The sequence below is a fragment of the Diadema setosum genome, chromosome 6 (assembly GCF_964275005.1).
Source record: "Diadema setosum chromosome 6, eeDiaSeto1, whole genome shotgun sequence".
NCBI classification, from domain to species: Eukaryota; Metazoa; Echinodermata; class Echinoidea; order Diadematoida; family Diadematidae; genus Diadema; species Diadema setosum.
In genome coordinates, this window is record NC_092690.1 from 20,171,646 (window position 1) to 20,198,497 (window position 26,852).

At 36.2% G+C, this 26,852-nt stretch overlaps 2 protein-coding genes across 2 annotated transcripts in view; both read left to right on the forward strand.

The window, feature by feature from the left end:
• The window catches only part of LOC140229622 (uncharacterized), a 14,514-nt gene extending 5,484 nt beyond the window's left edge, over positions 1-9,030 (forward strand). The window contains exons 4-6 of the mRNA XM_072309870.1: positions 3,547-3,927; positions 6,979-7,098; positions 8,561-9,030. Coding sequence (XP_072165971.1) covers positions 3,547-3,927; positions 6,979-7,098; positions 8,561-8,574 — 515 coding nt within the window. The 3' untranslated portion in view covers positions 8,575-9,030. The remainder of the gene's footprint in view (positions 1-3,546; positions 3,928-6,978; positions 7,099-8,560) is intronic.
• A 6,554-nt stretch (positions 9,031-15,584) lies between these two features.
• On the forward strand, positions 15,585-25,459 carry LOC140230255 (protein rolling stone-like). Its single transcript, XM_072310434.1, has 3 exons — positions 15,585-15,665; positions 23,484-23,727; positions 24,706-25,459. Exons 1-3 carry the CDS (start codon positions 15,585-15,587, stop codon positions 25,416-25,418), a joined length of 1,038 nt encoding a protein of 345 aa, XP_072166535.1. The 3' UTR covers positions 25,419-25,459.
• The last annotated feature ends 1,393 nt before the right edge of the window (positions 25,460-26,852 follow it).

Here is a 26,852-nt window from a genome sequence, read left to right on the forward strand (position 1 = left end):
TATAGAAATACGAAGTTTAGCTGGGGAGGGCAAACGAATACGTTAGGAAGAAATCCCTCTGTGTTTGCTCCTTGTGTTACACACTGTTACCGAGGAGAATTTGTGTTTAGTCAGAAATGATAATAGGTTCGATACTGCGAAGTTTCGTCATAACAAGACACAATAAGTCCATATAACTTGGATAGATGTTTGTGACTTCGATATTATACAATATGGTTTGTTATAACAAACCTTTTGTAGCGCGTCATTTCGGAGGCTCGTTATTCATACAGTTTGTCAATACGAAAATTGATAGATTTCGTATAATTATGAAGCTTTTTTATTCGGTAAATGATAGGAATCTCCGAAGGTTAATCGAAAGGCTTATTAATTGGAACATGAAAAATTATGTTCGCTTATCCAAATGTGGAGAAACAAGTTAACAACTAAAATCCTCCAATTTTAAAACCTCATGATAACCGTTTTCACCTAAACGAATATCAGGCCCATTCCACTTTTAGAAGAACGGACCTAAAAATAATGATCCTTGATATCTATTTTTCGAAGAACATTTCTAATAACAAACCTCCTGAATTGATTACTTTTTTTTTTCGTTTTGGAATAACAAACCTTTGGACATCGGAGTAACGAATCTTTGGAAGAGCGAACGTATCAAAGTGCAACCTTAAACCTCTTCTTAATAATTACTTTTTCAACATGTGTTTTCAAAGTAAGCACAAAAGCACAAACAAATTAACGATCTCTCTGTCTCTTAAATGTAAAATGAAAAAAAAAATCTTGGAAAAAATCACAAATGAATATTGCTTTTCATTGATGAGTATAACACAACACCATGTGATGATAAGCGGAGGATTTGTGTGTTTTCATCAGACAATAATTGTATACTGCATGATTTTTGTTCGCTTGTAACGGCATTTCGATGACTAAAAAACATAAAAAACAAACAAAAACTTCTCCAGAGGAATTTGGTATAACGGGAGTGCACTGGCAATTCTTTTCTCTGTGTGAGGAACTCGATCCCTTCTCTGTTTCTCAGTCATTTTCATTCAACTGCTTCCACGTCCTTTTGAAACTTTTCCGTTTCTTATTCAACACATGCTCATTACAGACTTCTTCCGTCATTATCCTGAATGTGATTGCGTAGCACTTTTCGGATTTGTTTTGGTTTGTTTTGTTTTGTTTTTGTTTTCTGTTTGGTCGCAGCATGTTCAGGCTATTGAGGGAATGAGAAAAAAATCGTCATGAAGAGAAAAATAAGAATGAATTAAGGCATTTGATATCATGACAATTACAGCGAACGTTCGTTATGGAGACCAAAACTGGATGTGTTCTGTTTTAGACGGCAGCTACCATACTCAAAAGATAAACACTTAGAGCACCTGTCACTAAAAAGTGGCACTGATCCTCTTTCTCCCACTATGTAATCCATTGACTTATTCAACCAACGAACATCCGTGAAAAAAACGTTTTCCGTTTGTTATTACAGGTAAATTGAGTGCTGAACGCTATTCACTTTCGGGTATGAGTGGCTCGGTGATTTGGCAACATTTTCAACTAACATTAATCTTATGTGCAGTGATATATTTGTAATTGTCAGAAATTTCCTTTCTCGGACAGAACGTCCGTGAGCGAAACTTTCAGAACCTGTAACAGTACAAATTGTCTCCAGAACCTCATTAGAAAGAAATTTAAACGCACAGAAATTACAGATTACGCAAAATTCCATTTTCCTATAACTTTGTTTTAAGTGTTTAGCTGTTTTTGCATAACTAGAGGGAAAACAAGCGTAAAATTGTGAGTAAATTTTCAATTGTTTGTTCATCATGATCACTAACGCCTTAAAAATTCTGAAACTTCTGCTCTAAACTCATTATTTACTTTGTAAAACTTTATATGTCGCTATTCGAGCCAAAAGTTTTAAAGAATACAGGACACTTTCGGGACAAGTTATCCCTATCGGAGGGATTGCATACGTCACGGACGTTCTCTGGAATTATCACGGACGTTCGTTCTACTACTAGGGTCATGTTCCAGGACGGATAACTAATCGGCAGAGAGTACCTAGCCTTCCTAACTCTTTCAAAAATTTGAAAAGGTATTGTCAATGCAAATTATAAGAAATTTGACATCCTTACAACATATGTATTGCTCAGAGGGGGATCAGGAGGTGAATTTTCAGAGAAAATATTAATTATTTGCTTGTTTTTTGGTGAATTGCATGGTCCAAAAACTGCGGACGAACCTCAGTCCGCTCCAAAAATGGCATGCAGCTCCTCGGCTAGAGAGCCAAAGGTAAAATGCACCTTCGCCATCAAAGCAAGATGGTGTCCCACTCGAAAACGTTTTAATCATCACGGACGTTCTTTTTTTCTTGGAGGTTCGTCTAAAAATATAATTTCGGTTGCTATTTGACAAAGGATGGACAGAAACTCAAAACAAACATATTTTCGTGTTGCTAGATCTTAGTTGATTACGACTCAGAACAATATCGCCAATAACGTTTCATGGACTACGATCTTCATTAGAAAATAGCGGAAGCACGTCCGTGACGAAAACTGAGTATAATTTTGCATAAAAGAATATTACGTCCCATGTACAGCCAGCAGACGTACAATTTTTGCAGGATATGCTCATAAGGTGGAACACCAAATTTTCGTATACGTTACAGGTGAGACAACAAAGTAGAATTTGCAGCAGCGATAGAAATAAAAGCATCACGGACGTTCGTCTGTTTAGGACTTTGATATTTTAATTGTTCTCTGTAATTTTATACGTGCTCATAAAGTTCTTATAATTTTGTGGTACATACCCATGATATGTCAGATCCAGAACATGGTCAGATATTAGATGCCACGTACCATGAAAATGCACACCATTAGTTTGAAAAACAAAAATTATTGTGAAAATAGCATTTTAACCGTATTTTTACGCTTTAAGTCCTTGTGAAATGAAAAATATCAGGCAAAAGTCAACCAAACCATATATTTCCTGAAAGGAAATTTACCAATCTTTGAGATGACATGAAAAAATCTGGTTTCCTAGATCATCCTGGCGTGTTCTAAGGGAAAGAATGTCATAAGGTACGAAAATTGGCAATTGTACATCGTTCAAAATTCTCACCCATATATATATATATATATGTATATATATATATATATATATATATATATATATATATATATATACATAATATATCTCGCAAAATGGGCGAAGTGCCACTTTTAAACATTTTCAAGTAAGTCCATCATCAGATAGAGCAAAATAAAACTTGTCCAGTGATTCCTCGCTTGTGAAATAACAAAAATATTCTTGATGTTATGGTTAAGAATATCTCATCCATTTTTGTTTTTGGTAAATTTTCTTTGTTTTCAGAAGCTTTAAATGCAAAATAATTTAAACTTAGATAGGATGGAGTTAACTCATTTTGCAGTCAAACTCTTCATATGTACAATTATTATATAACACGTCTATAATAGACTCAACCATTATACAAAATAACAATAATAATAAAAGTAATGATAAAATCTTTTTTCAACATTTTTCTAGGGGAGTATCAGATCCAGTACGGGGTGGACCTGGAGATCAATGAGTCTGTGGTATTCCCGGAGAGGACCTCCTACGCCAGCGCTTTGTTCGATTATGCCCAGTTCATCTTTATCGGTCCACCAGGCTCGTACCTCTTTGTGAAGTCCTTCAACGCTTCCTTTACCACACTCAGTTACGCCTCGACCTCAAATGCCCTCGTCTTTGGACCGGGGCGGCAATACAACAGCGAATTTCTCCGCGCTGGATACTTTCCAGGGTTTGGCGAATTTTATAGCATCAGCGGTTCGAATTCATTCTCCATTGGCGACAGCACGGGATATGCCCTCCTGGTGCAGGAGAAGAATGGGGCTGTGAACCTGTCCATGACGGTGTCTGCTGTTGGTAGGCAAACTTTGTCATATAAATTCTGTCAGTTTGCACGGAGATGAAGATTAAAATGTAACCATTCATCACAAAACCAACAAAGAGTCGCAAGCAAGCACAGATTGTACTTTAGCTCTTAAAAACGGTGAAATGGATCAACCTAGTCAATCTTTTGCTTTTTTTATTTTTATATTTTCTGAAAGAGCAAATCTTCTTCTACGTATCTACATTGTACTTTATAGAATTTGGAATTATAAAACAAATTGGAAATAAGGTTTTTGCAGGGTGTTTTTAAAACACTTTTTCTGAAGAAATATGTGACTAGGATATGTAATGGAGATACCTTTGCATTTCAAAAATAAAGATATTAGTAATGATAATAATAATAATACCGGTACACATTTATAACTTCCAACAGTAATATCTTTGGGGTGAAAAAATGAAGTTTCTGCCTTAATTAACTTTGTTTTCATTATGAATACAATGTGCTCACAAATACAAATGTCATCTCAATCCAACAATTCCTTCATTTTAATTGCTATAGAGTGTTACATCTTTTTTTTTTCTTTTTTGTCCACTACTTTGCACGAAGCACAGCTTGGTGGATTTAGCACTTGAATAGACCCCAAACTTCAAAGCCTCCTTTCTCAGTAAACACTTCGCAAGAGAATGTACTTTCTGTCCATTATTTTGATAGGTTAGGAAAGTTCATTGTATCAAGATATACATAATTTCAAAGCTTAGAGTCAGCTTGTTTAGAATTTGCCCTTGAATCAAAATTGGACAACTTTTTGGTGGCTTTATTATGTGGATTCACTTATTATGATAAGTGATATGTATACATATATATATAGAGAGAGAGAGAAAAAAAAAGAGAGAGAGAGAGAGAGAGAGAGAAATGACGAGATGGTAGTATTGAATATAGGAAATGAGCCTATGAGGACATAGGTTGATCTTTCCAGAATAAGCACTCCAAATAATAGCGTGAAACCCAGAAACCTTGTAACAGCTAAATGCTTTAAAGCGACACAGACCCGGAATCCAAGAGGGCACTGTTTCATGGCGTGATGACAGTGCCGTATAAAAAGAGAGTCTGGCTAACCCGGTTTTCGGATTATGAATTTTAAAGCCTACTAGTGGTCGAAAGTGGTCCCGTGACCATTGTGGAGCCATGTCGTTACCAAACTGCGCTCACACGCAGTGCCCATTGTTAGCTACCCTTTATTTTGCATGCTTTCGTTATGACGTCTGAGCGTATACACGCTAACCCTCTGACGCGTAATACGCTGAGTAGCAACATGGCGTCAATTAATATCAATGGGCTTAGACTATCTTTATATACGGCACTGGCGTGATGACGTCCGCCATAATCATAATGAAGGTCAATACTTTTCTAACTGCCAGTCAACGTTTATCGCGAGCGCCTATATGACAAGATCTCTTTTGTGCAGCTTAGTTGATAGTTGTTCCCGATACTCTGTAGGGCCTACGTAGAGTAAGTATTGTAGCTACGTAGGCCTATATGTTGACCTGGGGACCCGTTTCATAAAACTTATCATCAGTGACAAGTTGTCATAGATGTGACAAGCTACTGAAATCCTTGCTTCTGATTGGCTGAGAGCAAATTTGTCATAGAAATGTGGCAGTTGTCACTGATAACAAGTTTTATGAAACGCCCCCCTGGACGGTCATAACGATCTTATGTAGATTGAAAATGTAGTCTGACACTTAAAATACTATCCATATTATACTGTAACGATGACCTGTTACACCTACATGCTAGTTTCCAAAGCAAACATTGTCTGTAGAGGATTCGTATGAAAAAGGCGAAACCGGCAAGAACAAGATCATAAGAGAAACTAGGATTGTTAGGATTGTAGTTTCGATAATATATGTAGGCCTACTCATCGAATGGGTCGGTTTTATTCGGACGTACGCTACACTGCAGAAGCGTAAGCGTGTGTGATGATCGATTCAACAGCGCCCTCTTAATCGTGTGTCTGTTTCCCTTTGACTCGTACCCGACAAGAGTCTGATATCTCCATTGACATTGCACATATCCCATGCGAATCGTGTAGACTATGTATCTGTTAATGATAGAATACTTAGTAATTGGCTCTTGGGACAACCTTTCTTCAAAACTGCATGAATGTGATGTCTTTCCTGTAGAACAACACAGAATGAAAATGAATGCCCATGTCAATCACAGCGTGCTGGAGACAATGTGATGTCAGGCTTACTAGCCGTGTACAAGAGTCTTAATCCTTCAATCCGGTGGAAAAAAGGCCAGGGGTTAATGAAGTTTTGTAGAATATCATGAGTCACCTATTACTTGCATGCATATGTGCTATTTATATAAAGATTATAATTCATTTTGGTAGGAAGGGTCAAATTGAGTGCGCAGTTGCCCGAATACAGTCATAGATATAGTGACAGGTAAAAGATCGTGATCGGAAAAGGTCCTGGATGATTTGAAAAAAAAAATCAAAAAAAGTTTGGACCAGTCTTTACTTGAGCTCAATGAGTCTAATGAAGACGTTAGATAGTGGGGAATAAAAATATATTCAAGATCATGCACATTTAAAAGGTCATGGCATTAGGTCAAAAGTCAAGGTCAAAGGTTTTTTTCTGAGGCAAGCACTGCCGTTTTCATGGTTTTTTAGTCATAACGTCAGTTAAAAGTTTTATGTCCGTTGGTAATATTGGAAGTGGCAACAGGTACAATTGTAAATTGCCTGAAATTGTCGGACTGAAAGGTCAAAGTTTCAGAACAGCTCCGAACCCTGGGTCAGTGGTTGACCGTTATCTTGTTTTATTTTGTTGTTGTTATTTGTGTGTGTGTGTGTGTGTGTTTTCAAAACAGTACACATGTACTGGAAAATACTAGACCGAGGGGACTTCGTGTGCGTTGGTCCAGGTGAACAATAGCAGTCAGTAACAATGTCAACCAGGCAAAGTGTGCTATACATGGAAGAAAACGAACAAGGTAAATCATAATATAACCAATGATGCGTAATATTAATATCTCGTGTTTGTTTGTTTCTTTTTTATTGTTTCCTTCCGATGCAGCATGTAATGCCAACGAAATACCTTGTAACGGATCCCCCCATTGTTACAATCCTTCCACCGAGTATTGTGATGGCAACTACCAGTGTGTATGGTCAGGAGAAGATGAATCTTCTTGCGTCGGTAGGACCTTATATTTTTGAGTATTTGTGTGTGTGTGTGTGTGTGTGTGTGTGTGTGTGTGTGTGTGTGTGTGGTTTGTTTGTTTGTATGTGTATGAAAGTGGGTTTGTATGTGTGTGCTGTTGTATTAGATATCTCATCTCGTTCTTTGTTTTGCCCTCGATTCTTTACTAACCTCTTCTCTCCTTTTTTTTTTTCAAAGAAATTTCATTCATATAAACATTCAGGTACAAAATAAAAATAAATAAATAAAACAAAATAAACATTTAAAATGATCTCTCCTTTACGTTGTTATCCCTTTTAAGGCAATTTCTGTCACCTTCCCCCATCCTGTTCTTCCTCCTTTCAAAATGTCTGTTCATGCTTTATCTTCTTCTTTTTTTTCTGTTTTCTCTCTCTCTCTCTCTCTCTCTCTCTTTACCTTGCGTTTCTACTCCGTGTCATTAGCAAGCTCTAGAATTGCGATGCCAACACTAAGACGACTCAACATCCCAGGTCGGACAATGGAAACAGCAGATGTTTCGCGCAATTGCTGAACATACTTGTACATATTTCGTCTAATGCGCGTTGCCTTAACGTTCGCGTCGCGGAACGGAAGCTTTCTATTGCCTTTAGGGGACGCTGCTTTCTTCTTCTTCCCCTTATCTTCTTTTTTCTGAATCTGTTGTATTTACTATGCGATTATATGTCTCGCCCAAAAACTATTTTTCGGGGTGTTTTTTTTTTTTTCTTCTTTTTACCCATTACGAGGTTGTGTTGCTTGTGGGTGTGTACATATGTGTGTATGTGTGTTGTGCGTGTTTGAACATGGTAACGTGGTAAATTTATAACGCAAATCTTCTTTTGAAATATTTGTGACGTGTCCATTATAAAGACATTAAAGCAAAACAAAACAAAACAAAAAACAAACACAATGTCATGCCAATATGATCCGTTTCATGTAGACTTTTTTTCTTTATGATATGAAATTTTTCTAATAAGTTCTACTATGTGTATGTTTCATGATAATTATTGATTGCGAATTATGTACAAGTGAATATTTTATCCATGAGACATGTATTAGAAAAATTGCGTTAGTAGATAAACTTCTCCAAATGTGACGTAATTTATCTACTTCCGACGAACATTGTTTTTAATGTACAGAATACTTAAAATTCTTCCTTGCCAATTTCCATGAACAATAGGAATTTCTGCTCTCTTTCAACTCACTGTTACAGATATTGTGTTCCCCGCAAACAGTGTTAAACGAGAAGAATTTACACTTGAATCGATGATTCATAATCTACAATATCTCAGTATACCAGTACAATATCTCTCTCTACGTTTGTTCCCTATTTAAGAAGCGTGAGTCTCACGACCTTACAGTATCATACTATGACTAATATAATCTGGGCTCACGATGCACTCCGCTATCAGAAATAATTATGAAATGATAACGTTTATACTGCCCTCTTTGTCCACAGCAATAGACTTGTAGTCGCGCAGCTGCAGCTGAAAGAACCTGTCCCTTAGCCGCAGGTGGCCTTTCGTCGAGAGGAAGTGTACCAGTCTTTCTTCAAACATACACACGAATTTTTTTTTTTCATTTTTTACTAGTATCATACATATTTTTGTGATAATATCTATAAGTAATTCGTAAAAATATTACGTTGGGTGATAGGTATTTCAGTAGGTAAGGTAGAGTCGGTGTGTCTTTATTTTGACCTATTTTATCTCGATTTCTATAGTACTACCCTTATAACTTGACACACCGACACTTTGCTTTCCCCCTCATCATAAGTTGAGGAGAGAGGTTGACTTTTCTCACAGTTACCATTATTCGGTTGCCAGGCTGTAATGTTTCATTTGAGATGAAATCGTATCTCCGTACATGTCGTATCTCTGATGATTGATCTGCATGCTCAATACTCAGTGAATAACGTTTGACATAATTATGTTGGGTAGCTTGCGTTTGCAGATATTTCATCAATAGGTAGCCTTTAATTAACTTTGGTAAATCTTTGACACGTACTTTTTATGTATTACATTATTAAGTGCACTGCAATTAATTGTAATACTTCACTATGCAACTGTGATAATCGCACATTTCTTATCATCTTTGGTAATTTGTTTGTCCGTTCGTTTGTTCTTTTTAGTGATAATTCTTGTATGTCTGATTTACATAATCTCAAAACACCACTGATAGAAGGGATATGCAAACAGACTCGGTTATATATCATTGATTGTTCGCCTTGTTTTATTTCTTTGATCATGCCCTCTCATTAGTGTGTCTTTAATCATTTTTTCTCTTTTCTGTATATTGGGATAGCATATTCAGTCGCATTTGTTTTTTCTTATATATATCTTACTGAATATGAAAATTTAAAGAAAACAGAGCTGAAGTAAGATAGAGATTGATAATTTTCAGGTAAATGGGCTTTGCGAGTCCTGGTGTTATTATACGAACAAAAGTAAGTGTCACAAACTGTTTATGTAGTATTTGAATTATGATGGTAATTACCATGAAGCACGATTGGTCTATATTCCGTGTGTTGTTGTTGCTTTCTTGTCTTACCATTGCCACCGATCCGTTGTTCAGCTATAGAACCAAGGATGCTACAGGTTAACGTCCAAAAGTTTGCAAGTGAATAACACACATTCACCCGACTTAACTTTTGGATCCATTTTACAGCATGGTGACAGAAAGATCAGACCAGCGCAGTACAGATGTCATGTTTTGTTAGTTCTGTTTTTAAAGGGAAGCACGCGGAAATATCACGGACAGATTTCATGTGGAAATTATTTGATATAAAATTTATGTTTTGTTGAGGTTACTCTCGCTGAATTCAAGTACTGGTGTAGTTGTCCCGTCCGTTCCGCGCAGGCGCAGTGAGACGTTGCGGGTGAAGTGTGGTGGATGACGTACAGATATTGTGCGGACTGTGGAGAGCCGAAGTGTGATTATTCCCGCCTCAGAGTCGGTCTCTTCCGTAACCTGCGGTTCTCCCGCCGCACGCAACGTCCCGACACCATGCCGTTAGTAGACTGTGACAGTTGTCCACTTCTTCCGGTCACTTTAACCCCCTTTGTTTTCTCTGTGACCCTCTCTTATCAGTCTGAACGGATTTTCCCAAGACTAATACAACTATAAATGTCTGTGAATATGAACCCAGTCGATCAATATACACACATAAAAAAAAAACGGATCCATTTCTGTGGCTTAATAATGGGATTTCCCCCCGATGTTACACTGTTTAATATGATAAGAAGAGTCCCCGTCGTGAGGAACATTATACACATGTCAGTGAACTAAATTTGCGAGTTACAAAATAAAATCAAGGTTATCAGACACAAATATGGTTAATAGTCAGAGAATGTCAGAAAATGATTACAAAAAAAGAGAAAGAAATACACCAGTATCAATAGCTAAAGGACTTTGTTTGGATTCAGTTTTAAGAGATTAAGTATCATGGATAATATTACACCCAGGCTTTGAGACATGTATCCAAGATTCTTTGTCGCTGTTTGTGGTGTAGCCTACAACATGCAGCGTGATATCTTTTTTCTCCCATTATGAAACATTATGTCAACATTATAGTAACAACCATGTGTGCAGGTTAAGAAGTAAAGCGATCAGAGTATGTTTGTTTGTGTTTTCCCTTATTTGAATGTATTCAGACGGGGAAAAAATATATTGCATTAAAAAATGTGGAGGCTGGAATTTAAGATACAGTACTTTTGTATGAAGTGTGCATTATAACTCAGCACTCGGCTGGTCACTTGTCGTATCATGCTCAAAATTCACTGTAAACTTTTCTTCGAGAACATACGTATAATCTTTGTATGCGTGTTTCTGTGCAAGTGTATGCATTATGCAGCATTTATACATTTATGCATTATGTATGCATGTATTATATTTATGTATATATGTATGTGATGATTTTGTTTGCAAAAACCGATAAGTCCATTTTTGAAGATTTTGAAGTACGGTCTTTGTCATAAAGTACAAAATGATACCTTTTAAATGACATATTGGTCACTACATATAAAGGTATATTTTTTAAGTTATGGTCAAAAGAAGCAAAAATTTTCTTATTATTCTCTTTATTTTTCTTGACCTTTAATCGCAAATATCTCCATTTGACAAATATGGACTTATCGGTTTTTGCAAACAAACTCTTCATGTATATATGTATATATATATATATATATATATATATATATATATATATGTATATATATATACATATATACATGTATATATATATATATATATATATATATATATATATATATATATATATAGATAGATAGATAATGTATCATCATGTGTATGTTTATCTATTAATGGCACATTACATAATATGTATAATGTACATCATATAATTAGGGTTTGAAAGCAAACATATAAATTCCACTTTCAATCGTTATTAAATTAGTTTAAGGTCAACAGCAAAAAGAAAAATCTGCACTTGTTACTCAACATGAAATATTTTTGAAGAAATGAGATGGCTGATGGATGATGAGATGGATAATGAGATGTCAGATGGATAGAATGGATGTATGTTTTGTATTGTCTGTACATATTATGTGTACATACATGCATGATATGATCATACTGCATACATTATCTATATCTATAATGTTTGTGTGTGTGTGCGTGCGTGTGTGTGTGTGTGTGTCTGTATGTGTGTATTTTTCCTTTTGAAAACGACGGAAATTAATCATCGTTGTTATTCACCTTCCTACATCGGGGTCATGGCACATTCCCACATGCAACGCTTTCCTGTACCTGCATCCGCGCAGTTTCTATTTTGCATCAACAAACAAAATATTCTTTTACGCACGAGCTTTTCCGTGTCAGAAAGTGATGACTGCACACAACAAAGAGGGCGCACCACCTAAATATTCCCTTGCCTCCCCATTTTGCATTTGGTTTTGTTCTCGCTCATCATTTTCCTAGGCGGGGTTCCATATGCCGAAAGGGAAAGCGCAGAGAGCCCTTTTTTTCACTGGTGACTGCGTTCGCCTCATTCAAACATCAAAACTTAAAACTAGTCTTAATCACAGTCCTCATAAAGGAAATAAGAAATATGCGCCTATGTCGTTTTTGTTTTTGTTTGTCTTTTCTTTTAATATATGCAATGATAACATTCATTTTGATACCCCCTCCATTACATGAATCAACCTATTATTGTATTATTATAAAAAGAATTGTTTTCCATCCTTTTACTACAGGCAGCCAAGGCCACATTACACTGTGTATTTGAATACGTGATCAACTTGACTCGATTCACCAGCGATGCTTTATCGATCAAAGTAGACACAAAAAGCATCATACAAAAGCCTGTAGTACAAACTCAAACCAATAGCTCTCCAAAATTCTTAGTACAGTACTTTTTTTTCCTACTGGAAGTGGCTATCTTTGCCACTTGAACAAATTATTTTGTAGAAAAAATATCTTGAAAATAACTGAATTGTATATCTATAATTTTGAAATATTAATGAATATTTTGTCAAAAGTTAGAATTTTTTTCTTCAAAACGTGTTCCAAAGAAACAATATGGTATATATACATATTCCACTTTGCAGAGTAAAATGTATTTATTATTATCATCTTCCACGCATTCAAATCATTTTCACTATAAAAAAAAAGAAATATATATGATTATACACGTAAATTGAAATTACATTTACTGAGTGACAATTCCAGTGCATTATGTAGTAGAGATATCAAAATGATAATAATAATAACTCAGATCATGTGCTATCTATTGCGTTATACTCTTTGTGTTATAACGTGTAAACAATTCTGTAGAAAGTTACATTGTAATTGAAAGTGAAATTAGCAATGACACCACACTTTAAACTGAAATCACCTGGATCGAGCGCGGTCATCACATCCGGCAAGTAACCAGATATCAAGTGGTTTGTTTTGTTTTGTTTTGTTTTGTTTTGTTTTTGTTTTTCCGTGTGTGTGTGTGTGTGTGTGTGTGTGTGTGTGTGTGTGTGTATGTGTTTGGTCACAAGGAAAGATGACGGAACAGGGAGATGGAAAAGACTCTATCACGTCTCCGGGCGTATCACTGGTCTGCGGTCTGTGACACACATGGAACTCGAGATGAGAATTCAATCACGGAACTATCAATGAACTTATTCTATGACCAACAGACGCAACACAATATTCCCCACTGCAAGTTCCGAATGCGTTAAAGGGACTGTACAGTACTGGTTGAGGTGAGGATTCTGGTTTATAACAGTTTTTGGTGAGAAAATGAGAAACCTCTTATGAAATATGAAAAAACATGTAATTTCAAGAAGAATTTTTTAAAATTTTGTGTTGGAACCGCTGGATGAGGAGACTACTAAGGCTCATGATGTCATATGAGTACAACAGTATATAGAAAGTGGAAAGAAAATTCAACATATTTTCACTTTTTTCGCATAATAAAAGAGCACTTGACTTGCCTCTTTCTAAAGGCAATGGGAATAATATTACCCATAACATATGTCAGTAACGAGTCGAGTGAATGTGTACTTTTTTCAAAAGATGAAATTTTGTGAAATTCTCTTTATATTTTCCTTATACTGTTGTACGCATGTGACATCATACACTGCAGTAGTCTCCTCATCCAGTGGTGACTGCACAAAAACTTCAAAAATTCATAACTTTTGAACGGATTGTCCGATTTTCCTCAAACTTTCAATGATGTGTTCTACTAATATTGCTACATTCTCTCAATCCTTATGTTAATGAAGGTGAACTTGTCCTTTAAAATTGACAGGCCACGACTTTTATTAGGATCTCTTTGTTTTACCTTGTTTTTAGATATCTCAGTCTTTTCAAAACCGAATTTCATCAAACAAACGTTTGATTCCCCTCAGAATTGTATGCTCTTTAACTTTTTAGAGAGTGGTTTCTAAATATCTCGCAAAACTTTACAAGCTGAATCCTCACCTCAACCAGTTCTGTACACCAGTCCCTTTACAGATAAAAATCTATTCCACATGAATATTCAAACTAATTGAGGTAAGTACACTTAAACGTACAGAAAAACTCCAATAAAGACTTGAAGAGAGGCTGGAGCTTTGCGCTGATGCGAGAGAATCTCTGGTGTCAAATTGAAGCTGCGAAGGTATGGTTGGCCGTTCCCGCCCAAATGCGTGCCGATTAAAGGTCAATCGCAGGTTAGAACGTATTCCCCTAATCACATCTTAACACTTTGGAGATATTATCAACATGTAGGCAGACATACATGTATGCAAGATATTTGAGTAAGTTGACTAACATCAAGGTAAACTCAGCCAAAGGGACTGTTAGCGATTAAAGCAAAAGAGCATTCAATTCTGAGGGGAATCAAAAGTTTAGATTAAGAATCTAGATCTAAAAACAAGGAAAAACAAAGAGATCCAAATAAAAGTCGTGGCCTCTCAATTTTATTAGGATCGCTTTTTGGATATCTCGGCCATTTCAAGGCCAATTTTCATCAAATAAACGTTGTGTCCTTCTTGAATTCTTTCATATCTCATAAGAGGTTTCTCATTATATCACCCAAATCCTCACCTCAACCAGTATTGTACAGTCTCTTTAAGTATATTACGTGCTTTGTTACCATTATTACATGAGTAAAGGCTTTCACCAAAATATCTGAAGTTACAAATCAAATCATACAAAGAATAGACAATCTAGGTTTTAAACAGCTCCAATTTCAACTCTTTTTTTTTTTACTTGGAACATTGGTAATAATTTGAATTATCATACTGCTTGTGTATACTTTGATTTGTATTCGCGTGTCTCGTGTTGAATGTTTAAATAAATCAAAATGTAATTCAATTCAAGAGACAAAAACGGCTCGAATACAGCCTATAAGCAGTGTAATCCGAAAAAAAAAAAAACGGCTATAACATGCCTTTTCATCAGTTGTGCCACAGTGTGATATGTTTGTTTGTTTCCCAAAAACAATGCATACGTAATGACAGGACCATTGGTATGTATTAAGGTTGATTTGTAATACCTAACAAGGTTTATTTGTAATAACGTTATATGATTATAATTCATGATTAACTTTAATTCTCATGGAACATCTAACTTTTATTAACTCAAAATTATTTGTGGATTTCTTTAGCATAAATATTTAATCATGTTCTGTGAAAGAAGGAACTGAAATAAAATTGAATTGAGCTATGTACTGATAAACTATAACAACGTTAAGAATTTGTAGGTGGTTGAGCAAAAAAAAAAGCGTCAATCTGTGTAGGACCTATGTCGCGACAGAAATGCGTGCGTTGTGACTGAACCATGGGTATGTTATGAAGAACAAAGTGTGCGCTATGACCAGTCCTGTGTGCGTGGGTTTGGTACGCGTATATTGACGGTAATGGCCACCCATACGAATGAACAGTGGAAAACGAATCGCTCCACTGTGGCAGTTGGGTGACCGGTTTTAAACCTTGTACTGTGTCGGCGCGGTACTTGGATACACTTGGCTACGACAGGCGCTGTGTGGAATGGACCTCCTTCGGCGCGAGTTTGTGCTCGGTCATTTTGGATTTAAAGGAGCATCGCCTGACCAATTCTATCGCTTTCAGGTGGGTATGGTTTACAGCTTGTGAATGGGAAATAATCATTCTAAATAACTGCCTGGATATTTAAGACACGTTTTTATTGCAAGTCATTATTTGAAGAGCTTGCTTCCAAAAGGCGCTAAATCCATCATTTTTCAATGGATTTAGCGCCTTTTGGTTGCAAGCTCTTCATTTGATAATTTGATAATGTTACAGTTCGTCTTTTCAATAGACTGAAATTGACCTTCATTATGCTAAAAGAACGCGCTTTAAAGAATGAATCTGTTTCCATCTCTTGCTCCGAAAATGTGATAAACACATGTCATGGTGGGTTGTTTTTTTCTATTCCGTTCTGGCACTGGTCAAAAGGCAGGTTAGTCTCCTACCTTTCAAGAAGGAAGGCATAATTTCTTAACTTTTAATCATGGTACATATAGAATATTGTGGGTACGAGGAAAGGATCACAGACACCAAATCTTTCATGGGATATTTCACCAAGCTTTTATTTCCTATCAGCCAAAATGAAATGATTTCAGTAGTCTTAATCTTGTCCTGATACGCAGAAAAGAAAATATCTGACAAAACGCTTGATGGCATGCCACTCAGATCGCCAGCTCGAATCTGTTGTGTTGACAACAGAGTTTGTGCCTTTAGATAGACGCTATTAATGTCGTCATTGTCTTTTCCAACTGTATAAGGAACATTTCAACTGTCACATGGTTGCTTGTTTTTGTAGCAAATCATTGAATTTATTTAACCTATAATAAGTTTAGTTGTCAATAGCATGAAATTCTAATACAAATAAAGCAGTCATTAATGTGTAAAATCTGTTCGGTCGACAGATAATGTCGAAAATGTCAAAAATGATTCCTACCACAAGAATTTAATTATTCAAAAAGTAAGATTACTATTTTTTTCATTTATCTTATTGTATTCATGCGACAATTCATTTTCCCAGTGCCCTCCCCTCACCTGCCGTTTCTTCAACAGATATTAATTTATAAATCATGTGAAACGCATGTATGGTATAGCTTTACGCTCAGCTCAGCTTAATATCAATTATGTATGCTGGGTTTGATAAAGCTATGAAAAAAATATATATATTCTTGTTCAGTACCAGTGTTGGATAAATTCAAAAGTATCATAAATAGGTTAAACCTCGACAGTAGTTTGAGAACACAAAAATAGGTCAAAAGCTTGAAAAAATAACAGGCTGTTACATACAAAGTGAAATACTAAGATTATAATCTGCAAAAAGGAATGTTTTGAGACATTTCTTGTACTAGTTTTGTGCGTTTTCGTGTGTTTGTTTTTGTAAGTGCTAGTTTTGTGAGTTTTTTGTTTAGTGCTCAAGCCTCGACTTTGTAGCCTGTCGGGTCATAAATCAGACTGCCTTTGTACGTGCGGCGCCAGGATAATGTACAGCCTGGGACTGAGATTTTGATGTCTAATCCCAATATTACCTACAGATTATTTTTTTCTTCCCGAGGCATTTTAACCTCCTTGAAGCCTTTAAAGGGGTCGTATAGTTTTGGTTGAGACCTAATATCAGGTTTCTAACATTTTTTGGTGAGATAATGAGAAACCTCTTCTGAAATATGAAAGAGCATGTAATATCTATGAGGAATTCAACGTTTATTTGATGAAAATTGATTTTGAAATGGCTGAGATATCCAAAAAAAGAGCGATTCTAATAAAGTGTGAGACCCACACTTTATTACGATCGCTTTTGCGTTTGTTTTTGGATATTTCAGTCATTCCAAACCCGATTTTCATCAAATAAACTTTGAATTCCTCTTAAAATGGTATGTTCTGTACTATATCATAAATGTTTTCTTAGTATCTCGCAAAAAAAAAAAGTTAAAAGCGCAATTCTCATCTCCACCAATACTGTACTATCCCTTTAATGACCTTGGGATTCCCTATAGAAATGTTTGCACTCATGCTTGACGGCGGATGATCGAGGGAAAAAAAAAAAAGATTACCGTCTGCAATGTAGGATGTTGACAATCACACTGAACTCGGCTAAATCCCCTGATCATGTTTGATTCCACGTTTGAAAGTATCGCCACATTGCCAGTGTGAATAACTTTTAGTTGCCGTGGTAGAATAACAGAAAAATTATCACTGCAGTTTCGTAGAAACAGCATGTAAATCTTCAAAATTCAATAATTTTCTTCATTTCATTTCATTTTATTTCATTTATGAAATCTCTCTTTCTCATCTCTCTGAATGGAATTCCTATTTTTTTTTTTTTAGATTTTTCTATCTGGTAAAGGCAATTTCGACATGGAATTAATAAAGTCCCAGGCAAGCGCAGCTACAGAAACCTCTGCTGAATATTATGTGTCAATGTTTTATGTGGTATTTTATAACTAATCTGTATCTCATAATGTAGGCAAACACACCCGTGATATGGTTTCAGAGCTAAGACCATATCACAGTACTGTATATGTGTATGTGCCGTAATTAAGGACGTTCAGTGAAGTTGTTTCAGGTTTTATCATGAGCATTATGACTCATCATTACCTATTTGTCTGTTTGTAAGTGCTGCCCGTTTCCGGGATTAAACAAAAAAAAAATGTATGTTTCATTTCTCATGTGCTTACTCTGGTGTAACATCGTTTTTAAACGTTAGCCGTTTCCCGTAATCGTTTCCTTGCCTTTATTTACAGAGCGAAAGTAAAACTGTTGCGGTATTGTAAAGAGAGAATGAGGACATTTGCTTTGAAGAGTGTTCACCTGAAATAGGACAAGATGACCAAGCACATTGTAGGATATGATGCTTTTAGTTATATACACGTGATATACTTATAATAATCATAACATTTACGTATTATGTGCTGTATATCACATATCTATCGTAATGAAATAGACACCCACAAATTGTCATACAGAATAAAATGACGCATTTTGTTTGTATAAGTGTATATCAATGAATGCCAACATAATCATTTACATACGTGTGCGGGTTGTTGTTGTTTTTTGTTCATTTTTGTATACATATTCATACATTTATAATGTATGTGTATATGAAGAAATGTGTAAAGCTGTTTCACTTGCATATCCGTATCAAGTACACACATAATGTATGTGTATACATGCTATATAACGTAAGTATAGCATGTATCGTACTGCACACGGTACGATACATCCCTTGATTTAATATTCTGTATTATACATGTATCTCTCTCTCTCTCTCTCTCTCTCTCTCTATATATATATATATATATATATATATATGTATATAGACCTACACACACGCGCTCACACACACACACACACATACAGTGAGCGGATGACAATATTTTTCATCCACTCAAAAGACATTTTATTTTATAAACTTACAGTGTGTGTGGATGCACATCATTCAACAAATATCAAAAGCTGTGCAATAGTGAGGTAAGCACTGCAAGTGGTGCTTAAACAGTCGAAGTATTGCTGCACGGTAGAATGGTCGCGAGGAGATAAGATTTCATGAATCTGGTTTTGAGTTGTATAGTCTACGTCACAGACCAAAAAATGAAAAGGATACAGAACTGATCTCTTTCTCTGGTTTTATGGTGTCCATCATATGCCATATGCCATATGCCATATGCGTTTCCGGATTCGAAGTAAACTGACCCGTTACGTTGTTCCTACAAAGTCATTTGCCCGACCTAACAGGGCAATATTTCCGTTTAAAGGGTTAATCCACATTTTCAGAAGGATATCATTGTCAACTTTACGATTTGGGGCACATCGTTTAAAAAGAAAAAACGCAAAAAGAATCGATCATTATACCAAGTCATTACGATGGCTTTTCGCGATATTATTATTACTTACTTCGGAGGAGGACATTCGTAAAACGCGTATAGTCAGAAACGGCATTCTTGAACAAGTTGTCAGACTAACCAAAAGAGTAACTTCATTCATAGTGAGAGAAGAGGAACGTGGCCGTTGTAAATTCCACGGTAAGGAAGTGTCAAGAAAACCAATATTGACGCAACGGTTTATCAGGTTTATTATACCTTACAATAAAACCTAAAAAATGACATTTTTGTTTAATCTTTGAGTATGCTCCTTGAGCACGCAGATCTTGAATCCTAAGTTATATTCCTCGTAAGTTGTAACCTACAAATGTGCGTGCAATACTAAAGAGAAAGACATTAAAGCAAGGCATGCCCCGACCCTCCGACCCTTAAGTCGGAAACTCTGCGTTGTAATTAACCGATGTTGTACACTTGTAATAACAGACTACAGAGACAGTTTTAATTGTGTCCCTAGTTATTTGATAACTGACAGGTAACACGGATGTGTTCCTGATCATCATGGTGATGTTCTTATTTAACTTTGACAAACAAAGGCAGAGATATCAGCAATCTACAAAATGTCTCATATAAGCTTTCCTGTATAGAAAACTGGTCACTCTGGACCTGTCAAACGTACGTGGCACTCATGTGTCAGTTCTTGTATACGCAGTCTATAGTTCCCCCGTGACACTTGGGTGTCATTTCACTTCCGGCCCCATCCGGAATTACTTCCGGTAATTGTGAACACGTTGCATCCGGATGCAGAAGGACCCCTTCAACCGCATAATTCACCAAAATGACTGACTATGCCGTTGTGCCTCATGTGTAAACAATTCCGGCCATATGCAATCAAAGAAGGAAATGAACGTCTTGTGTGAAATTAACGGAATGGGTCTTTGCGTTCTCCCGAGACCATTTTTTTTAAATATAACATTCTTAAAACTGTATTGTATAAAAAATAAAAATAAAAAAATTAATGAATTCTTGTGGAGAGCGGCTATTTTTATTGTCTCTGTAATGCGAGGGTTTTTGAGTGAAAAAATAAAAGCAAGGTACTAAACAAAATAATAATGCACAATACTCGGCTCGGCATATTAATCATTGTAGTGTAGACCCATGTATTAAATCAGGCGTGAATAAATTACACCGTTTTCACTACTCACGGGATTAAGGACTCTGTATTGATGTTCTGTATAACGTACAACTAGGATGTAAAACAATGTAAGATAAGTATTCCTTCCCAGTAGGATGCGGAACTTTAGATTTGTAGTCTAGGTCAAGGGGTTAAACTCTTTCTACAGCTGGCAGCTGAGGGCCTTTGTTTAGTCTCCTTCAAAGGCTCTCATACAGTTGGCAGCACTGACAATCGCGAGCAAAGACAGCGCGTCCCATGGCCTCTGAAATTTAAGATCAATGATTGGTAATCTGATAATTATTCACTAGAAGGAAGAAATTCAAAGGAGAACTCCATACCCGTCAAAATTTAGTCTAAAAAGAAAGTGCACAATTTTACGTAAACCTCGGCGTAAAATAGACAAATTAAATTCATTCATAATTTATTTCCAATCAACGAAAATCAAAACATAGTACAAAGTATACATGTCATGAAATGATATTGTTCAAACATTTGCAGAAGATCCATGTATATACAATAAAGGTTATATAACAACAACAATAATTAGGAGAAACAATGCATATATACTTCGTGGGCATGCGGAAAAAAAAATCGATTATGGAAAATAGTGATCCACTAAAAAGCAAAGCTTGTGGGACGTGGATCGCTAGATGATTAATAAATAAACAAGATATTATTCAAAATTCTTTATAACTATTATATCTAATATAGATTATTTAAGTCATCTGTAAAAATATACATGTAGTTATTTTAAGATACGCAGGTCGGGAAAAAGAATAAAGATAAAGTATCAATGCTAATGCCCAGACACTGTTCATTGTTGTGAAGTTGTGAAATTGTGAAGTTTAGCTTTTTTTGACGAAAACATTATTTGAACATTCAATATAGAATGTGCAAGTACTGAGTTAATTATGCCATCGCCGTCACAACTTGGCACTTACGTTGCACATACAATCTAAAAAATGTTCAGTTTGTTTCTTTCTTTCTTTTTTGTTAAAACGCGGTTAGGCAACCGTCTCAAAATATGAAGAGTTTGTTTGCAAAAACCGATAAGTCCATTTTTGAAGATTTTGAAGTACGGTCTCTGTCATAAAGTACAAAATAATACCTTTTAAATGATATATTGGTCACTACATAATAAGGTATATTTTTGAAGTTATGGTCAAAAGAAGCAAAAATTTTCTTATTATTCTCTTTATTTATGGACTTATCGGTTTTTGCGAACAAACTCTTCATATATACATACTATATACATATATCACTGATCATTATTTTGAAATTATTCCATCAGAAAACATTATTTCACACTTTTATGGCAGAAAATTTGAATTTTGTCATTTTTGTATAAATCAATGGAAATTGCGAGTCGATGAAATCATGACCTTACTTCATTGCATATTATTTTCTTTCAACTGTTCGAGGCCTGCTCTGCAAAAAAATAATAAATCAATTATCATAATTTTATGAGTTCCTTACGTCTAACTCAAGTTTGATCACATTTTCGCTGTTGTGCTTGTAACATTTTGCTCTTTCAAACTAACTTGTAACTGACTTGGAATTCCTCTTTAAGCAGAAGAACCTTTCCCGCTGAATAATACGTTCGTCATTCCGACCAATAGCATTGGTACATATTTTTTTTTTTAATCGCCCGTCGGTGTAAAAAATGAATTATTATGAATAGGCGTACGTCATCAAATAGACCTCTACTGATTGGTTGTGATACTAAGTTCATATCAACCGCTGGTGGTCTGCATAAAGAAGTTCTGTAGGGTTTCCAAAGGCCCGCTGGTCCGCTTAACTGCATTTATAGGTTTCGGGTTTTCCCTCACATCTAAAATTAATATGTATCCTCCGTTCCCTTCTGTTCCTAGATTCCATTGATTCACATTATCTGCCATAACACGACCGACTAAAGGCAAAAACAAAACCCGCACAATATCTTTTAAATGATAAACTACTTTTATTTTCGAGATTAGAAAAAAAAAACCCTGTCCGTTACCTTTCACTTTTCACTCTATATCATAATATTTCAGTCGTAACTTGCCATTATGACAGAGTAAGTGAAACAAAATATGCTTGAAACTCACTTAAAACCAAGTAAATTTCGCGGTCAACCGGATAGCTAGGAAATAGAAGTCACGAAGTGGATAGGCTATTGCTAAGTATTCACAAGTTAATTCACATGCTTTAAAGGTGGGAATCAAAAGGTTGGATTTCCCCTCAAAGAGACGTGTTGTATTTGCCTGAAATTCATCGTACCATAACACGATGCAAATTGCACTTCACTACATTTTCTTTCTTTCTTTTTCTCCCAGACTCGGAGAAGTATGAATAAGTCGAAGTCTGTCTTTATATTTCAAATTGGTTCCTTTGCCAACTTAATCCACGACACGTTGGACCAAAATGTCCTACGTCCAATGTCATGATGCAGCCTTTGAAACAAATATGACAGGCAGATATATCTGTGTTATCGCTTTACCATTAATGAGAACCGTTTCCTGTTTAGGACGAGCGCCACGAATGTAGCTGCCAGAATCAATGTGACGACAATGAAATCTATGACGTCACTTTACAGTGATAATATTATTGAAATGATCCTGACTGAATTGATGAACAGATCAGGAGGAAGAATACATTGTTGGTATCTTTGTCTCTCCCTTGCAAGTCTTTTAGGGAAATGTTGTGGACATAATGGAATAAAGTATCTTATTCATGTGTCCCTGATAGTCAAAGATTATGTCAATTGGTATATAGGCTTCTTGGTTATTTGCCTTCTTCGAATTTAGAAACAGAAGAATACTGTGAGAAATTGCTGTAAGTAATTACGCTGGGGATTTCCCATGAATTGTAAAAAGAGCTTACTCATGCTCTGCGTGTTGTGTTTTTTCTTTGCTTTTAACCAATTTCCCTTTCTAGTGGAGATGGCCGCAACAGCCCGCCACCTACGTCGCCTATCGGATAGGGATAGCGCTCTACCAGTTGGTGTGGAACATTCTGGTCATCGTGTTTTGGGATGACCCACGATTCTATCGCCCGGTTGATACTACCGCAAAATGGCCGATTTATCTCTCCAACTGGTCCTTCTTCTTTCTGACGGTCTACTTCCTCACGGCGGCCATCAGCACCGTAGCCCATAATATGCAAATTAGAAAAAATAAAGGTGACTATTTGCACATTAAATTTCATGAACAGGCGGATGAGTATTATGTAAACGAGTGACAGGAAAATGAGAAAAGTATCACGAAAGTTCTGGAGGTCGCATCAGGGATAGGATAGTATAAGTAGAATGGCAAGATGTTCGGTTGTCGCAGTAGTAATAATACTGGCTGGAGTAGTTTAATAGCAGTAAATAGAGCAGTTGACAGTTGCAACATTTGCGGTAGCATTGATGAAACCCATTGTAGCCCCCCCCCCCCCCAAAAAAAAAACAAAACAAAACAAAACAAAACAAAACAAAACAAAACAAAACAAAACATAAAAAATAAAAAATAAATAAAAACAGGAAAAAAAAAGAGGTCTTGTAGTACTACAAGACTTCTTTTTTAGCACTGGCTGTACCTATTACCAGCAGAAAGAAAAGTGGATATTGCGATTCCCATTGGCAGTGGTGGATTGTAATGATGTTTATGTGGAAGCGATAGCAGAATGACTGGAGATCTTTAATAGTAGTTGTAGTTGTAGTTGTAGTTGTAGTTGTAGTTGTAGTTGTAGTTGTAGTTGTACAGTAGTTGTAGTTGTAGTTGTAGTTGTAGCTGTAACAATTGAAGCTGTTTACATGGCAGTGTGCCATCGCAATAAAAGTGTAGTGCTGTAATGCATGCGTGTCACCAGCACTCGCTATGTGAACCAATATTGTCACAATATTTCAACAAATACTCGTTGATTTATCATGCAATGAGAATGGAGTTGTCAGAGATAAGTAAGCACTTTGGATGAAATATTCTCGAAATGGCGTAATGTCCTCTGTATTATTTGTCGCTGATATAACTGGTAAGACTATCAATATCATCATTATTATCGTTACAATTTCGGAAGTGATCATTATAATGATTATAGAAAACTATTAATTTCAAAGCAATTCATCAAAGGTAAAGTGGCATAATTTTTTATCATCATTTTCCCGTGTATTTCTATGCAGTCTCTGCCTCAGTGACAGATGCGATGAGTTTCGAACTCGGCAACCCAGCGTCACCGAAGTCAACTTCACCAGGCTCACCGTCTGCGACGTTGTTGAACGAAGAGGAGCCGACGTTGCCATGGTACTTCAAAATCACGTGGTTGCTGCAGACAGTCGCCCTCAACGCCGTCCTCTTTGTTGCCATGGGTTACTGGTTCTTCGAATACGACCCCGCCCTGGAGAAACTGCAGGTGTTCACCATCCATGTTCACGCCGTCGCCGCCGTGCTTGGCATCGTCGATTTCTTCGTCGTCGCGAACCCTTTTCGCGTCCTCCACTTCGTCTACCCCGTCATCTACTTCACGACGTACATCGTCTTCACGCTCATCTACTACCACTCCGGTGGCATCAACCCGTACGGAGGGAAGGAAATGTACGAAGATATGATCGATTGGGAAGACAATATTGGCGTTAGCGTAGGGATGAGTTTTGTTTTTATCTTTGTGTTGGGGCCCGTGTTACACCTCATTTTCCTGGGACTGTACGTCATTCGCCGCTTGGTGGCGGGTGAGATATCACCGTCGTGTATTCGATGCCGGGGGATGGGTAGTGGAGAAGGCGCCAGTGACGAGGATCACGATAACTTTGTGGAGAAAGGGCGTAGAGAGTTGGTGGACGATCAAGAAGATGACGGCAATAAAGGTTACCCCACCTCTGAGGGAAACCAAGTGTAATATGTAATAACATATGAAATCTCATTGAAAACAGCTTTGAAAAAGTGGTGACGAGCACATTATAGAGAGAAAGTGAATAGAATCCAAGTCAATAATAATTAGAATGAAAATTTCAAGTCGGGCATTCCACTTCTCACTATATTTCGTTTCCTTTCACCTTCTCTCTCACCCTCTCTCCCTCTCTCTCTTCCCCCTTTTCTCTCTCTCTATCTATATACCTCAGTCTATCTTCAATCTATTTTAACTTTCATATTTTTTTCTGTCTTGCTCTCTTTACATCTTCTACGTAAATGAAAGAAAAAACACACACGAAAAGTTATATGACAATACCCTAATAGACTTAAGTGGCCACTACCATGATAATATGAAGGAAAGTTTGAAGGCAAATGCGAAGAAATTGTTCCTTGTTCTGTTACTTCTTTTGTTTCATATAGAGCATTAGTCTGCCAAAGAAGGCACATCAATGTTGCTCATGGTTCCAGAATATATGAAAATAATATATGTGTAAACTATCTAGTATACATAAAAATATGTATGTATGTATGTATGTATGTATGTATAACGTAATGATCAAATATTATATTTTTATCTATATTTATATCATGAAGCACTATAAATACACAATAACTCCCGGGGAGGCTACTACGTGACAGTGCGATCGACTGAATTGATGGCAAATTTATCATTAAAGATCTAACTGATTTTGTATTTGCGGGGAATGTCTTCATTTTTCCTAGTCACTTATGAGCAGAAAATGATAAAGAAAGCATAAAATGTGTTTTGAAGTGTTTTTGATACGCTAATAGCATTTCTGAATGGTACTTTGTATCTTACATGTGGAATACCCAAAGCTCGAATGAAGAAACTATTCAAAATCAATCAGATTGCTATTTTTATAGAAGCACTAATTTACAGGATACATCCAGGTTCTCCAACACATCATTCATTATTATTATTAATACAGAGATTTGTATTTCTTATAATGCCAAACGAGATATTTAGTTGGTACAGGGAGGTGACCTCCCTGGTTGGTATGATGATTTTATTATTTACTTTACAAGGAGATCACAGTACTTCCTATTGTGTAGATATGTACAAAACGTCATCAAATTAAAGATGTAATCGTTAATTGCATTACTTCCACTCTTGCCAAAATGAGAATAACTACATAATAAACGAAAATAGTGACAACTAAATATTTCTTTTCTGCATTACCTTATTTAATCATTATGACAATGAAAACGACAAACATATCGGATTTTACAAAAGAGGATTTTCGTCTTATTTTATCAAACATTCCATCGATCGTATAGTTACAATAATTGTCCAAGAGATTAAAATTTAGATGGGAGCCATTGAGAGTTGCCTTTAGTATACATTCTGCAATTAAGTGCCTGAAAAGCAAAAAACGCCATGTGAGTAAATGGTAGCAAA

Coding starts and splice junctions, on each gene's coding strand:
- LOC140230255 (XM_072310434.1), top strand. CDS start 15,585: ATGGACCTCCTTCGGCGCGAGTTTGTGCTCGGTCATTTTGGATTTAAA. Junction 15,666..23,483: donor ACCAATTCTATCGCTTTCAG/GTGGGTATGGTT, acceptor TTCCCTTTCTAG/TGGAGATGGCCGCAACAGCC. Junction 23,728..24,705: donor GCAAATTAGAAAAAATAAAG/GTGACTATTTGC, acceptor ATTTCTATGCAG/TCTCTGCCTCAGTGACAGAT.